Here is a 16,240-nt window from a genome sequence, read left to right on the forward strand (position 1 = left end):
AATTTTCACATTATCTCCTGCCAGTCATTACATCATCTTAAGAAATCTTTTCTTCGACAAAAAGATTCTTATGACAAATTTCAGTTTTCTAGGCTTAGTGAATACATTTGTTTAATCATTTTGTTCCTCTTTGTTTATAGTGGTTGATTAGTTTTCTTTTGCTGGAAGCACTGCAGTTCAGGGATATTGGTGTGCTGACATTTTCAGACTGTAAAATCTTTCTATCTTGGAAGCAGCTTGCTCTGCAGGTCAGCAAGACTCAGAACAACAAAACCTTTGAATCCCAAGTGTATCCTGCTTCTCTTCTCCCAGCTGCTTCTCAACTGCAGAGAGCAGTCTTGACAAGGAAAAGAGGAGCTGAAACAAAGACAGAAATGCTTGATCAAGATACCAGGGAATCTTTCTAGGGGTATTCCCTGCATCAGTTCATGCTTTTGCAAACCAGAATTCTGCAGCATCCCTGTCCTTTCCTTCTCTATTTTTCTTACCGTCAGTCTTGCAAACATCATGGTAGATGTGAACTGGAGAGTGAACTGCTCTTGTTTTAAATGGTTTAATTGGAAAATCCTGTTGATAAAGCTTGGCCTCCAATACTTTACTAAGACATTTTCTAAAATAGTCACAGACTGACCAGGAGAAGTTATCTGTGCTATTGAAGTTGTGCCATATGCTGTAGGAAACGCTGGGAAGGAATGTAGTCACACCAAAGTGCTCTGCTTTGCTTCCAGACATGTTCCAAGGTTATTTTAGATCGTACGGTCTTCCAGAGGTGTTATAATAAAGATATTATTATAAGTAAAATGCTCTGTGTTTTCACAGCACCCTTCAAGGCAAAATAGTTACAATACATTATGTGTGCATGAGCTTGCTTCTTAGTTAAATGTGGTACCATCAAAAAGAAAACTACTGTCATGTCAAATTTGTTTAAAATTATAGATGGAAGGGTGTGACTGCATCCTTGTAAAGCTTCAGGAATGAACTCTTATCTAGAGCACGTGTTCTCTGCAGCAGGCCTTGCAGTGAAAAGAATTCCAGCGTCCTTTGATGCCATCTCCCCATGGTAGATGTTACTGTGGCCCTTGGCACGGAGCAGCCAGTTTTGGTTCTTTGCTTTGTGAGAGAGGGTGGGGAATCCTTGGCAGTTGACCAGGAACAAGCCTCAGCGTGCTGGCTTTTTTCCTTCCTCCCAACTCTCTTATGTCTGCAGCAAACCGGCAATACTCAGGAAGCTCTGTTTCCAATTCCTGTCTTAAGAAAACACGATCGTACTGTCAATTTATGGTAATAAAATCCCTTTGCGCTTGGAAGAATGATTTCTGGTCCTCTTTACATCAAGAAGACGGATAAAGTCAGAGTTAATTCTGTGTTCAAAAGAATATACGCACAAACCCTAAGTTTTCTCACGTTCATAACTCCTATTGATGCAGGAAGATGAGATGTGTTTTGTGAGGGGAAATAAAAAGGCTCTATGAGAAGCCACTGAACAAGCTGTGCCTGTACTTTAGGTCTGGTGCATGAGTTAGGCATGTGCAGGCAGTGCAATTACGTTGGGCAACAGCTTGTGTTGCAACGTTTCACCTGCAGGTTTGGCTGATGGGAGCACTTTCAAAGTGAACATTTCAGCGGAATTTCTGTGTCCTAATTCTTTTTTGGCTGGGCACTTGCTAGTCTTTGAATGCTTGCCAGAAAGTTAATCCACCTCTATACGTTCTCAGGTTTATTAATTATGAAACTGGTAAAATGGTGTTGTCGGATACCTTTTGCAGAGAGAGCTTACACTGTGTTAGAAGTCCAAATAGAGTCTAAAGCGCTTTGCAGTAAATAGTGAGAAACTAAAGATCTTGCCCTTAATTCTGTACACAGAAAGTGGCAGAGATCACGTTTTCACGAGGTTATTATCCCACTTGATGTGCAGTATTTCTGTGCAGTATTTCTCTGCTCATTGGGTCATTTCTTACTCTTGTGCAGGTAAGCAGGCTCCCATGCAGCACCAAGGTGTTGAGCACTTGCCATGTCTCAGTTCTGCTGCTGACTCATGGGTTATCATTTCTGCCTAGTTACATAACTACCTGGAGCTAATGTTAATCAGACTGTAATACTGGTGTATTTATTGGAGTCTTACATCGGTGTTATTAAAAGCACTAAGATCTGGAATAAAAAGATCTATTAAATGTAACTTTCATTGATTTTCTGTAGAGCAGCAGTTGAATGTTAAGTTGTTTTGAAATGTTTTTGTCCCTCCCATCCCCAACGTGTTTGCAATCTTGAGCAATCAAAGCATAAAAATACCTTTCTACTGTACATGCACTGGTGGGAAGGCCTTTGGCTGGATTACTCACTCATTACTGTAACTTTTATTATAAAATAGCTGTTTGGGGAAAATCCTCTAGGGCAGCAGCATTCATGCTGTGAGGTTAGGTGCCTGCTGACTTTATGAAGAGAAGAAAGGGATACCATGTCTGGGATTAATAGTGTTTGGAGACTGCTCCCTCCGCGGTCTCTGGGTTGCCTCAAGGAACAGGAGTATGAAAAGGGAAAATTTGGAAGAAACACGTGATAAGACCTTTCTGGGGGGAAGGCACGATGTAAGAACGGCTCATTTCATTCCGATCAAAGCCCCGTGAGCCTGGTATCCTGTTTGCACCATCACTTCCAGCAGATTCCTTGGGAGCACAAGAATAGGACCAACAAATGGTGCTTTCCCAGAATACTTTCCACTTCCAAGAAGGACTTCCTGAGCCCACAGTAGTGTCCTTTGTCTTTAATGTCCATTAATGGACTTTTCTTCCATGAGGCTTTAGAGTAGCTCTTTGAACCCACAGAAGGGAATGTGTCTTGTGCCATGGTGCTTCAATGGGCTTTGGTTCTGACTGAGAAAAGTTGCCACCTTCCTACTACGTTGTATTTCTGAGTTTATGACAATCATAGCTAAAAAAAGCAGTGCCCTGGGTTGGCTGCAGAAGGTCACCTAATTGCAGTTATTAGAATAATTTCCATAACAGGAAACTATATCCCTTAGTGTGCAGTATTCTGTCTATTGGAATAGACTTAGGCCTGTGGTTGGTTCTGGTTTTTCATTTGTATTTTAGGTCATTTCTGTTCTACGTGACCTCTGAATTGACCTTGCTAAGATTGGTTGCTGGGGGTTTCAACATGGAAGTTTTCATTGTTATGGTGAGGTAGGATGGCAGTCGTTTGCAGGATGGGCGATGGAGAGTGGTGGCAGGAGTGGAGCAGGCCAAGAAGATCCGTGAATGTCAGGACTGCTAGCATGAGCCAGGCTGCCTCTAGTGTGTGCTTTCATCTTGTTCATTATTTTAGTGTTGTGGGGCTGGAATAGGATGCTACCAGCAGCTTTTGATATTGCATTGAAAAAGCTGTTTCCAATTTGTAGGTGTCCTGGTTTTATCAGGACTCCAGATCATGACATCACATAACAGGCTGTTGGGTGCAGAGGCATAGTGCATTGTGAGCTGTGTTTCCTGGTTTCTTGTGAATTCTGACTCTCCAGGAGGAAGATACACTGGGATGTACTGTATTTCCCAGGAACTTCCACATGATTTCCAGTTTCAGGTGGCTGTGGAAGAGCTCTCTTGTTTATTTTCTGAGAAGCGAGCTGTGGAGAGCCTGCTTATAAAGACTAGGACTGACTCTCTTTCCTCTGGTTTTATTTTTGGTTTGTTTTGATTTATTACTCTCAATTATTCTGTACGATCTCACATTCCTTTTAATAAATCAGTTTCTCCTGATTCAACTGAGTTTTTTTTTCTCTTCTTCCTTCCCCCCATTTCTCCTGAGGGGAGGGAGAGGTGTCACGTGATTAACTCTTCAAACCACAACAGTAGGTCAGTTCTCATTGCTGTCTTTGCTTACAGGTACTTCAATAACATGCACCAGGTTATTTAAATGCCTTTGTCACCAGCCCAGGTGCCCTTTCTAGCCTGTTGCTGCTCTCAGCCGTTCACAGTAGATTAATGCCTCAGTTTCCTCATCACTACCATGTGGACTCTGAGGACAGCAAGGAGAAATAAACTCAGCAGGAAGGTGGAGATGGGAAAGATTTGTAACATTGTGGTTTTTTGGAGTCTGAGGCACCCCTACAGCAGCAATGTGGACACGTTCCTTCTGGCTGGCAATGCTGTGTTCTGCAGGCCATACGAAGCCAGAAGTTAGCTCGTGTGTTCCCCTTTTTTAACTCATGTTATTTTAGTTTTTATCCTTTTGTTTCAGCTCAAAAAGAAGCAGGTCTATGTTGAAAAAGTGGAGAAGATGCAACAGGCCTTGGTTCAGCTGCAGGCAGCATGTGAGAAACGGGAACAGCTGGAGCATAGGCTGCGGACTCGACTGGAGCGAGAGCTGGAATCTCTTCGTATGCAGCAGGTATCCTGTCCTGTCTTTCTCTGGGAGCTGGCTAGGCTTCTTGTAGGATTTGACACTACAACACATGCAAAAGAAAGGGCAATTCAATTTCACTGAATGTAGGCCTGCATCCTATTTCCAGAATAATTTACAAACCTGACAATTCACCTAAATTCTAATTCATGATTAGTTTCAAGTTAAATTTGGTCCTTAACAGCCACATCTGTGTAGGAAAAGATATTTAAATAACAATTACATTTTTGCAGTGGTTTTATTAGGAGTTAACAATTTGATAATTTTTTTCCCGTGTTACCTTTGGAGGATGAGGCAGTCTGAACACCCAACTTTTGACTTTAAGCCTCAGTTAAAGCAAAAAAAGTAACTTTCTTGTCACGGTTTAAGAATTCTGAACTGAATGTAAAACAGATTATCTGCCCAATTTGTTTTCAAGTCTAGTATCATGCCAGTCCCAGATAAGGCTTCCATATAGAACTATCCATTTTATCTTTGAACTTTCAGCACAGCAAATCTTTATTTCTTTATATTGATTTATGAGGAATCTTTCAGATCTTGTGTTAGAATTAAATTATTTTTAACCATCAGCTTCTTAATCCATGGGTATACAAAGATCATATTGATTTAAATGATATAAAAATATTTTGGTTTTTTTTTTAAATTCTGATAAATCTTGTACACTAGTTGGTGTTTTGCTGGAACAGTGTTGGAAGTAAGTCTGTGTTACTTTAGGCTGTAAGGACAGGCTAGAGATGTCTGACCTGAGTAGCATATCCAGCTCTCTGACATGCTCGTGTGGCTTTGTGTGTGGGAAAAGGCCTTCAGGAGTATTTTCCAACTCAGATATCCTCTTGGTTAGTATTGACCAGCTCTGGAGTAGCACAAGGAAGTACTCTACCATGAGTGCTGTGACTTAAGCTGTCTTTCTTGGGAGCAGTTCTTGGTATTTTATCACTTTTGAGCTTCAACATTTGGATATAGAAGGAGCCTGGCTTGCATTGTATGAGCTCGTTTCCAGGTTCAGACATACTGAAGCTGCACTGCCCAAGAAGTGTATTAGGTTAAACTAGAGGAGACCATTAGATCACAGTCTGATCACATAGCCACTCCAAGTTCACTCTGAGGGGTTCTTGCACCAGCCCCTGCCCCTCAGAGAAAAGCATACCAACCAACCCTGAGTCTTACAGGTGTATCCTGAGACTTATTTTTGCTTTGCTTTTCAAAATCAGCGTCAGGGTACATCTCAGGCTGCCAACGTCTCGGAGTACAATGCCACAGCGCTTATGGAACTCCTGCGTGAGAAGGAAGAAAGGATTCTTGCTCTGGAAGCTGACATGACCAAGTGGGAACAGAAATACCTGGAGGAGAGTGTGATGAGACAGTTTGCTTTGGATGCAGCTGCAACTGTGGCTGCTCAGAGGTAAATTAAACTATTCATAGTACAGGGATTATTTTCTTTTTCCTGTTGAATGTCCCATTTTCCACAAAACTGTGTTATCATGTTACACTTCCACGATACCTCTCCTTATGGTCTTGAATATCTTCTCAAACCTGTGAGCACAAGTGGAGCTTGGCTGCTTTTCCTGGGATCTGTGTGACTGTTAACTATTAGAAACTTTTTTGCAGGGGAAGGTTCCCCAAATGCAGGAGCCATTTTTCAGACTAGAATTATCCTAAGCCATTCCTAGAAACTGTTGCTTCAAAAATAGATGTGTGAGGAGGGTTGTTGGGGTTGTTTTTTTCTTTTTTTTTTTTTTTCCCCTTTTCAAACAGAAGTCAGTCCTTGCTGAAGTCATGTGGGATGGGGTGAGCGTGGTGATTCACATCATTTGCCCTGAATGGCTCGCTTGTTCTCCTAAATGTTTTTGCAAATTACTTTGTGGTATTGTCCTCAACATGGTTACTAACCAGAAACATCTACTAGGAAATTCTGCTCAAAACATTCTGTTGTCTGCGGAGAGTAGTTCTTGTGGGACTGGGAAGGGAAGGGTGTCTGAAATTGGGTAACGAGCTTACATTCCAATGCAGCTGTATAGAAGCACTTATTATGGTTATAAATAGGCCCGAGTCTTCAGCTGGCTGGTAAACAACGCTGTTATTGGAGAGCACCTCTTTAACTTCAGGTAGTGCTTACATGTAATTTAATTGATCACTAGTTTCTGTTTCTTGACAGCAGATCTTATTTTAGATTGTTTCACGAACAAGAGTCAAATGGGGATGTTATCACAGCTGGCTTCCTAGCACATAAGATCATACTGAAATTACAGGGGGAGAGTTGCAGATCTGCTGCGTTAGCATTTAAAGACTTATCTTGCTCCTCAAGCAGGCTGTTATTTTGGGATATTGATGCTTCTTGTGAACTGTTTTCTGCCTCCCCAGAGATTCTCTAAAGGCTTTTGCTACTGCTTGGCCCTAGAGGCTATGTTGTATTTTCAGCATGCCCTGATAAATAGGGGTCTGGTCTATTGTTTATCATGGAGTGAGAGGGGGTATGTTAGGCCTGTTCAGGTTTTGTTAAATGAACAAAGAATGCTTTCCAGTCAGGAAAGAGCAAACCTCTACTTTTCCATTTCCTTCTAGCTCCTTCTCCCTTAAAATAAAACATCAGTACTGCTGCCAGTTTACATGCAGTTTATTACAGCCTTCTCAAAAACAAGCTGTAAGGGAATCACTAATTTCAACAGTAACCTCATCTACACTGCACACAAATTTGCTGGTGGTGGAAAATAGCATCCCTTAGGAAGATGGGTTTACAGCATCGGCAGGAACCTGGGTCAAGTTAGAGATCTTTGATGAGTGACCTTCCTATGCCCTTCACACTGGTGTGTTGCTGTTCCTCATCTGAATTTTTGCAGGACTAAATGTACATTTACCAGATGGTTCTCAGGCCTGCTAGGTCTGACAGCAAGTCTCTTATTACAGTGAAATGCAGCTATTGGTAACTCCCAGCTGATTTTTTAATTATTACTATTTTAACACACAGCTATGTTAGCAACATGCTCCTAAGTGTTAGGAATCATACAGTGATATAGTACAGTGGCTTCGTTCTGACTGTACAGCAACAAGTAGGATGACATACTACATTTTGGTTAGTGGAATGAACAACCGTCACAGTGTTAACATCAGGTACTAGATGGAATTGATCTTAAACTATTTTCAGCCCACTCTTTAAGTTTTTTGGATCAAGCTGCTTAGAATTGCTTAAGAAACTTTAATGCTGAGTTCCCTTCGATACTTAGGTACTCACTTGTTGGAAGGGGAAAAAGCCTTGTGTCTGAAGCAAAGTTTGTACTGGTTCAGTTGAAGAAAAGTGCCTAACATTCTATACCATCCTTTCCCATCCCTGTCCTTGGATTTGCCCCGTCAGTCTGTTCAAGTTAGCACAGTGAATCAGTTAGATCATAGATTGGCCTGAGATAAACAGTAAGTTCACTGTTGTTAAAGTATTATTTGCATATTTTTATAATCCTTCTTTCATTAGGACTGGGAGTACGATTTTCAGAAGTCACTGAGCCAGCCTAAACTCAAAAACAGTAGATGTTCTTGTTCCTTTCTTGAGGAAAACAACATGCTTAGCTTGCCCTTCATTTGCTCTACTCTTTGTTCCCAGGGACACGACAGTGATCAGCCACTCACCTAACCCTAGCTATGACACCTCGCTGGAAGCTCGCATTCAGAAGGAGGAAGAAGAGATCCTGCTTGCCAACAGGAGGTGTCTTGACATGGAGGGAAGGTAAAATACAGTTTGTTCCTTAGGACAGGGATTCTAAATGAATTATTTTGGCAGGTGGCTCAGAACCAGAAATTCATGTGTCTTCACCAGTCACAGCAATGTAGAATGCCAGACATTCATTTGACCAAGGAAATAAATGCACAGCAATCCAAAACCTGTTTAGATTTTGTGTCTAGCTTATTTCTCCCTTTTCAGGGCATCTTCATCAGACCCCAAGTTCGAGCCACTTCTTTATGGTCTCACAGAACTGTTTTTCCCCAGGGATTTTCCACTGCAGACTCCCCAGACTTTGTGAACATTCTTTTTTTTTTCCTTTTTTTTCTTTTTTTTTTCTTTTGGCCTTCTGTACTACCCATAACTCATAGCCTTGTTTCAGTCCCTCTTCCATGCCTGTTTAGAGCAGATTCCAGTAGCTGGAGATGAGTGGGTGTCTCAGCGAAGCTTTCTATGTACACATACAGGAAGCCTCATATATGATACCACAGAGGGTCAGTGAGCAGCCAGTATTCAGGGTGTCTTCTCCCTGCCTCCTTGAGTGCCCAGGGGAGTTCTAGTCACAGCTGTGGGTTGCTGGTTTCAGTCCAAAGTAACAGAAGTTCAAGCACGTTGCTGTCCTTTGTCCTTCTCAAAAAGGATCAAGACTCTGCACGCTCAGATCATTGAGAAGGACGCCATGATCAAAGTCCTGCAGCAGCGCTCCCGGAAGGAGCCTGGTAAGACAGACCAGCTCTCCTCCATGAGGCCTGCCAAGTCACTGATGTCAATCTCAAATGCTGGCTCGGGCTTGCTGTCCCACTCATCCACACTGAGCAGCACACCCATCCTGGAAGAGAAGAGGGAGGACAAGAGCTGGAAAGGCAGCCTAGGTAATTTTTAAATATGGTGGCAATTCAGGTATGTCAGTTACTGCCTTTAGGGGAGTCAGGAACAGCAGAATCTGACAGACAGATTGACTGGCTTAGCATGTGGAAAAACTGTCTGCAAGCAGGAACACAATTGCAGCAGCTGCTTGCTTTAATCATTTTTGGGGAAGTACTGACTTCTGATGTCCAGGCTCTGTCATGAATATTTTTCAGCCTCAATTCCCATTTGGTTTGGTACAAGCAGTATTTGAGATCTGGTTTTCAGAGGTCCAGGCACTTGCTTTCAGCTGGGTTGTTACAACTTACTGAAGGTGTGAAGTCTCCTTCAGTCAGCAGAGAGATACAGATCAGGATTGCTGTCCTATTGAGTATTGAGTTGTGCCTGCACTAGCATGACTTCTGTCTGGGATGGCTCATGTTGTTTGGAGAAAGTAAGTCATATCAAAGGGAATCTTAGATCATGTTTTTCTTTCTGGAAAGAAGTGGGACCCTAAGTTTCTGATAAGTAAATGAGAATCTCTTGCATCTGTGTGCAGATTTATCCATCCACAGCTGAGCCCCTGCTTAGAGTCAGGGAAGTAGGATGATATGCCAGCTTGCTTATCTTTGCATGCAGCAACATGAGAATACTGCTACTCTTCAGGTACTTCAGCACCAAGTGGTGAAAGGTGCTATGAAAAGGCAACTTAAAACTGACAGTTAAAACACAGATCCTAGAGCAGGTACTACAGAGAGGGGCAGAACTGATTCCAGTTTGTTTTTTGAGATTGTGAAATTTCCTTTCCTTTTTCCTCAAAGGTGTTCTGCTGGGAACAGAGTATCGCTCTGAATCCATTCCCTCCACTCCCTCTCCTGTCCTTCCTTCCACCCCGTTGCTGTCAGCCCACTCTAAAACAGGCAGCCGAGACTGCAGCACCCAGACTGACCGAGGGAACGAGCAAAGCAAAGCTGCACCTTCCCCTGCAGCTCCCACACCAGGACGACTCCCCAGTGCCACCCTGCCCTATAGTGCTGACAAAACAGGTAAGGAAGCTCAGCTGCCCTTCCAGAGGGGCCCGTGCCACTGGTTCGTTAGCAGTTCTGCTCCATGGGGCAGGCTCTTCTGTTTTGTCTTTTTTGTTCAGGAAAGTGTGGTTTACTTGTGGGTTTCAGAGACAGGCTTGGCCTTGTTATGAGAAATCTTAAACACTCTGAAGAAGAAAATAATGCCTTCAGAGTGGTATGATAAGCATGGATACACTGAGTACAGAGGTACAGCAAGATTTAAGAGTCGGAACAGGTATATATATGCAAATCCAGAGAGAGTTTCTGAATCAGCCTCCTCCCACAGTAAGTTCAGAATGGCCCATGGGCTTTAAATAGTATAGGAAAATGAGCTGCAGAGACTGCCCATCATATTTTAGTGGATTTTCAAAGCAAAAAACACTAATTTTAGGGGAAGACAGAAGAATGAAGGGTAACTACTGTGATAAAACTGTCTCGTTATGACACTATCCCTTTGCGAGACCAGCTTCAGTAGTACTGTAAGTAGATTCTATTGACAGTGACTGTCGTAGAGGCTGAATTTACTTCCCACAGAGCTCTGACCTGGCAAGAGCTGCTCATTTTCCAGTCCACTCTGCCAAATCAGTGCAGATTACACAACCTTGCCTCTTCTACTTACAGACGCATTACAATTATGTTGTTCTTTATGGAAGAGTGAATTTGGCTGGTTTGTGGTGCATCTTGCATTGAGGGAAGCAGGGGAACAGGTTTTGTTTGTGGTGAAAGTCTGCACTGGCTGCATTAGTTTAAATGAAGTTACTCCTGTTTTATATGCTGCTGTGTATCCATGAGAGATACCAAAAGGGAATTTCAGAAAATATCTTATATATGTAAAGAATTGTGGGTTTTATAGTAACTGATAAGTTGTTAGCTATCTTTTGGCCAACGATAGAAGATGGCTTACAGTGTTAACCTCACTTTTCTGATCGTGTGCTCACAGTTCATCTATGATTGAAGTTATAGCTATGATTGTCTCTCTTGTTTTCCCTCATCACATAGATGGGCCACTCTTCCACTCCAGCACTCTTGAAAGAAAAGCCCCTGCTCAGACCATGGGGCAGGACCTCCCAGATGGAGAGATGGTAGAATACCTCATCTGAAAAGGCTGTACCGGATCTGAGCTGGGATTCCATAGCAAGAATTTTTTTAAAAGACAGTTTTATTGGGAAAAAAATTGTAGTACCTGAGTAATAAAAGAACACTCAGCCGTTTGCTCTTGTATATTATGTCTCAAAAGTATGGACAGGTTAATTTATAATTTGTTCTAAATTATAAAAAAAAAATCCACAGTCCTTGTTATTTGAAAGTATCCCCCATTGTTTGTGCAGTAATGGATCTGGTAATGTCTGGACAAAAATCGAGAACTTAGGTGCACTACATCTTTTATTTCATTTCAGTATTTTTAAAGTCTTGTCTCTTAGGCAGCAGTACCTGCTCTCGCAGCTGTTGGTTATTTGTCCAGTGTGAATACAGTAAGAGGGACAGAATGACCTCATAGTGATGGAGCCAGGGGCTTAGCTGGGATCATCACCTGATGGATTCCGGATGCAGGTATTCTCAAGCTGAGGAGCTTTCATATATCTGAGCTGTGATTAAAGGAGTTTATCTTTCACTCAGAGTAAGAATAGGCATCTCTCATTCATAGCCTGGAAAGATTTCCATTTTCAGTATGGAAACATTTTTTTTTCTAAATTGTATTATGTCTTAAAAAAAAGACTCCGGTGATTAATGTAACATTTCACATTTTCAGTTGCATCGAAAAATTTGCCATAGTCTTATACGTAAGTACTTGTTCAGTAATTTATACAGTGGATAGTAAGTAATATATTGCATTCGTGTTTTACGTAAATTAAAAAAAGGACATTTTACTGACTCAGTCCTCATCTGTTAGATCAGATTTCTGCCATTGTAATTTCATTGGCTGTAGTGGAACTTCCCCCAGTTTACAGTAGTGCAGGTGGCAGGCCCTGTTGCTTTCCAGTGTTACAACTTAACCTACTGCATCTGTGGAGAACTTTTTCCTTAGCAGGTTTTTCTATACTTCCCATGCCCTCCTTTGTATGTCCCACCTTCTGGGAGATAATGGATTCATTCTCATGCAGCAAAGCCTCAGCAGTAGAGGTTTAAACAAGAGCTCTGTGCAAATTTTCAGATGGCGAATTCTGACCTTCCAAAATATTTTTCTTTATCTAACTGGAGAGAGCAGCTTAAATAAAGACCCAGAGGCATTACAGAAGTTACACATTCTAGTTGTCAGGTTCTCTTCCAGGTCCCTGGGAACTAGCAAGAATACAGCAATGCTTTGGTTGCAGATGCTGTAAGGAGATACTAAGACGTAATAGACGTAAATGTTTGAGTATTTTTGTTACTGTCTTTGCATTTTATTAAAGCAGTTCAATATTAATTTCTATTAAAAGGTTTTTTTTTTACTTGAATGTTAAAATGTCTAATTAGCCAGTAGTCACAGGTCAGCAACCTGGCTAGCCTCAGCTTTCTGAGAAATGTTAGAGTAGCCAGATTTTTATTTCAGATCATTTCACTTCAGAAAAAAAGGAAAATCAGCAATTAATCATCCAACAGCTAGTGAATGTCCTCAATTCCTACTTAGCTGACACACTGATAAAGTGTCCAGTTGAAATGGCCTTACCATTCAACAGATGTAATGTGAATGTTACCATGGAGGGGTGGGAGCCAAAGGGAAGTGCCTTCTCTCTGCTGCACAGGTGACGTAGCAGTGCCTGACGATCAGCCCTGAGCTGGGTTCTGTTTGTCTTCCAGTGACAGTCACTTAGAAAAGCAAGGCAAACAGTTCCCATTGCTTCTAGCAAATCTGTTGCTTGTTAGTATTCCTCAGCCCGTAGTCCTAGCCCACAGAAGTGAGGGGTGGCAAAACGCATATGATGTGTATGTAGTCTAAATCTGAGTGACCTGGCATTACCAGTGAGCTCTCTAGCAGCCTGCTCAGTCTCCCTTCCATCACCACCACGTCACGTGCTTCAGAGCTGCACTTTAAGGCTTGGACTGTCTCTGCCAGATGGGTCAGCACTGCTCTGCAGCATACAGCAGACCTTCCCTAAGCGTATTTTAATAATCAGTTTGATTTAATTTTCCACCCCTTTCTAGACAAACTCTTCTCAGCCTCTTTGCTCTCACTCCTTACATTCATTTCTCTTACTTTCATCCCATTACATGAAGTAATGTCCACTCTGGATGATTTTAAGTGATTTCTCTTCTTCCTCTGCATTTGCTGGAAATGGAGGAGAAGCTTTTCTCGTTAGGCCATCTAAAATTCATCTTTCTACCATTTCAGCATCATTTTCTGTATTATATTTTGTGGTTTGGGCTTAGACTGAACAGTAAGGGAGATTGGATGCCACTGGGGTGTCTGTGGGAGGGGAGGGAAAGATGTCAGAGTGCTTTTCTGTTCTTTTAAAGCCAGGAAAAACGATATTCCATTTTTACAAGTGCTTCTTAGCAGTAAGAAAGAAGTTCTGCAAAGGGCTCTGGACAAACAGTTCCATCTCACTTGATTCACATTAATTCTAAAATGTCCAGGAACGTTTTGATCATTTACAGAAACAGTCTGTTTTATATATCTGCTTTTCTACAGTCGGTGTTAGCTGTTTGGCTGGGCTAGGTAAAATAGTTTGTTTATTCTCTGTCGCTCACTGTTTTCAAACTGACCACATCCTATTTCTACAAACAAAAAGTGGGATATAAGAGCTTTCTGTGAGTAAAGGGCAGATTCTGCACAGCAGCCATCTCCTCTGGACGTGGCAGCCGGGCGGTCTTTGACAGTCCAAGCCATCAGGACTGCAGTGATCTCAGTGATTCTGTGCCTATGGAGGTCAGTTTGGAAGCAAATGATGCGTTTTCACATTCCTTAAGCCAAGTTCTTTGCCCTGCTTTGTGGTTTTGGTTCCTTCCAAAAACAAAACCCCTAGAACTTTTTGACGGGGAAGTTTGAGGTCATCTTCCTGTGCTGACAAACGCAGCCATCAGGAATGTAGTCCTCCCCTCGAGCTTCCTCAGAGCCACCTGATGTGAATGTAATAGCGCTGCTTTCTTCGAGGAAGATGTGTATTATAGTCCTCAGTCTCCCTGTACAGACTTTTGTTTTTAAACAGAAACTGCTTTAAGGAGACAGACTGCACACCTAGCTCCTTTTCCTTCAGCAGAGCTTGTTTCTAGTAGAACGTGATTTTTAACACAGTGATTGCAATGACCTTCTTTGCAAACCAAAATTCTAGACTAAGAGTTTTTCTTAAACTCGGATAGTAGAAGCAGGATTGTAGCTTTTATAAAAAATAAAAATAAAATGAAGAGCCACATATTCTTCTTTGTAGATGAAAACAAGAAAATCAAGTGTAGTAACTTTTCTTCTTTCCCTGCTTACAGAGTGGCCAAACTCACAAGTCCTTTCCTCTGGCAGTTCTTTTGAGATGTGATGCTCAGGGAGCAGGCTGGGGTCGGAAGGCTTTGAGCCAGCCCAGTCTCCTTGTTAACTGAGCAGCTCCTGCCTGGCAGCTCCCAGTCTACAGCCATCATTATCTGAAGTCTGGGGGACACCTGGGGATCTGAGCTGCTCCCCAGGAGGCTGCAGGGGCGGGCTGAAATGAGCAAATGCTGACAGGGAGCTTAAATTTGATGTGGTCTGTGCCTCCACAGGCACGTTAGTGGCAATCAGAAGAATGTGAGGCCCTAGCATTAGCTTTGCTCTGGTTTTTGAGGCTGCCTTAGAGAAGGGAACTTGTGGGGCATTAGGCCAGAACCATTTTCAAGGATACCTCCTGCTCCATGAGCCTGTGCTGAGTGTGCCGACCGCATCCGTGAGCCAGGACAGCACAGGAGCCACTGCTGGCACCCGTGCAGCAAATCCCAATGACTGTGGCCGAAGGATGTGCTTTTCCATCTCTTACAAAATGATGGCCACGTGAACTGGGGCAGTGTGAGGATGGCAAAGCCCTGGGGTGCTCAGGCACCCCCTGGCTCCGGGGCTGGGGTGTCTCGGGCCAGGGTGGGGGATGTGGGGTGGGCTTCTCTTCCATGTATTTGTATAGGAACTGTTTTTTAAAAGCTAGCATTCTTATGTCTAGAAAGTAAAAAGACATTGTAAAATGTAATTGTACTGTATTTATGAAGAAAATACATTTCTTTTCAAAAAGACCTTACTCTAAGTTTGTTTTAGAGTCTGACTTCTATCAGCACCGCCTTTGAGGCTTTCAGAAGCATTGAAACCCGTCTGCTTTGCACGGTTGTGTCTAACTCTACCCTTAGGGCTGTGCTAAACTATTGGGGTTTAAGGAAAAGACAACCACCTGCCCTCTCAACTTGATCTCTGTTACTCCAAATTCTGAGCTGTTTGAACACTTGCTTTCACTCGGCATGGTCTCTGCGCAGGATGTGGTGATGCTTAGATAACTGTGTGCCAGTGGGAGCAGTGTGGTGTCTGAGCTTTGCCTCTGGAGAGAGCAGGGGCAGAGCTGCCCATTTGCTCTCTGAGCAGGAGTGTGGCTCCTGCTGCCTGCAGAGCAGGACTGGTCCCCAGAGGAGCGTTGCTCAGGACTCTGCCCTGGGATTCAGGTCTCCCAGTCACAGAAGCAGCTCCATGGGGCATACGGCTTAAAGCCCATTTCCCTGTCAGCAGACCTGCGGTCTGAAGGGCCAGAAACAAGTGAGCAGCAAACTGCTTTGCTCCGGGATCCAAACCAACAAAGCACAGATTGAAATACTAAAAGTTGAGCATTTCCCAACTTCAGAAAATGTATCAAGATAATGATGTTTTTAATGTAAATGTATACTGAAGTGAATTTTGTGGATTACTTTCCCTTCTTATTTAAACCAAGCTTATTTTATGATTTGTGAATGAGCTGTCTTGTAATTCAGCTGTTGAAACGGTCCTGAAGTCTTTGAAGATTATGGCAGCTCTAATTCTAGGAAAGAAAAGGTAAGTTTAAATATGTACACAGATACTTTATGAATGTCTGTCATTATGTTTGTAGCTAGCTATAAAAGTATTTTGTGTGTTTTTAAAGAACATCCTGTGTTTTCAAATTTTTTCCATTGATCAGCTTGTTTTATGATTAATTTTCTAAATATGAAGACCTTATTGATCATAAAACAAATGTCATCACCTCATCTAGTTCTTGCTGCCACATTTGTCTTCATGTTTTCACCTGATAGGGGATTTTGGAAGATAAAGTAATTGTTCATTTCAGTCTCTTCC

General features: G+C 42.4%; 1 protein-coding gene across 2 annotated transcripts in view; it reads left to right on the plus strand.

Annotated features, from left to right (window-relative positions):
- Positions 1-15,178, plus strand: part of AMOT (angiomotin) — a 50,340-nt gene extending 35,162 nt beyond the window's left edge. For both annotated transcript variants that reach the window (XM_065729573.1, XM_065729572.1), the window contains exons 7-12: positions 4,231-4,380; positions 5,604-5,794; positions 7,985-8,107; positions 8,741-8,973; positions 9,769-9,993; positions 11,014-15,178. In XM_065729573.1, the coding sequence (XP_065585645.1) occupies positions 4,231-4,380; positions 5,604-5,794; positions 7,985-8,107; positions 8,741-8,973; positions 9,769-9,993; positions 11,014-11,114 (1,023 nt within the window). In that variant the 3' untranslated portion in view covers positions 11,115-15,178. The remainder of the gene's footprint in view (positions 1-4,230; positions 4,381-5,603; positions 5,795-7,984; positions 8,108-8,740; positions 8,974-9,768; positions 9,994-11,013) is intronic.
- Positions 15,179-16,240: the final 1,062 nt, after the last annotated feature.

This window comes from Cyrtonyx montezumae, unplaced genomic scaffold (assembly GCF_038088225.1).
Source record: "Cyrtonyx montezumae isolate F1298 unplaced genomic scaffold, pur_monq_1.0 scaffold_11, whole genome shotgun sequence".
Lineage (NCBI taxonomy): Eukaryota > Metazoa > Chordata > Aves > Galliformes > Odontophoridae > Cyrtonyx > Cyrtonyx montezumae.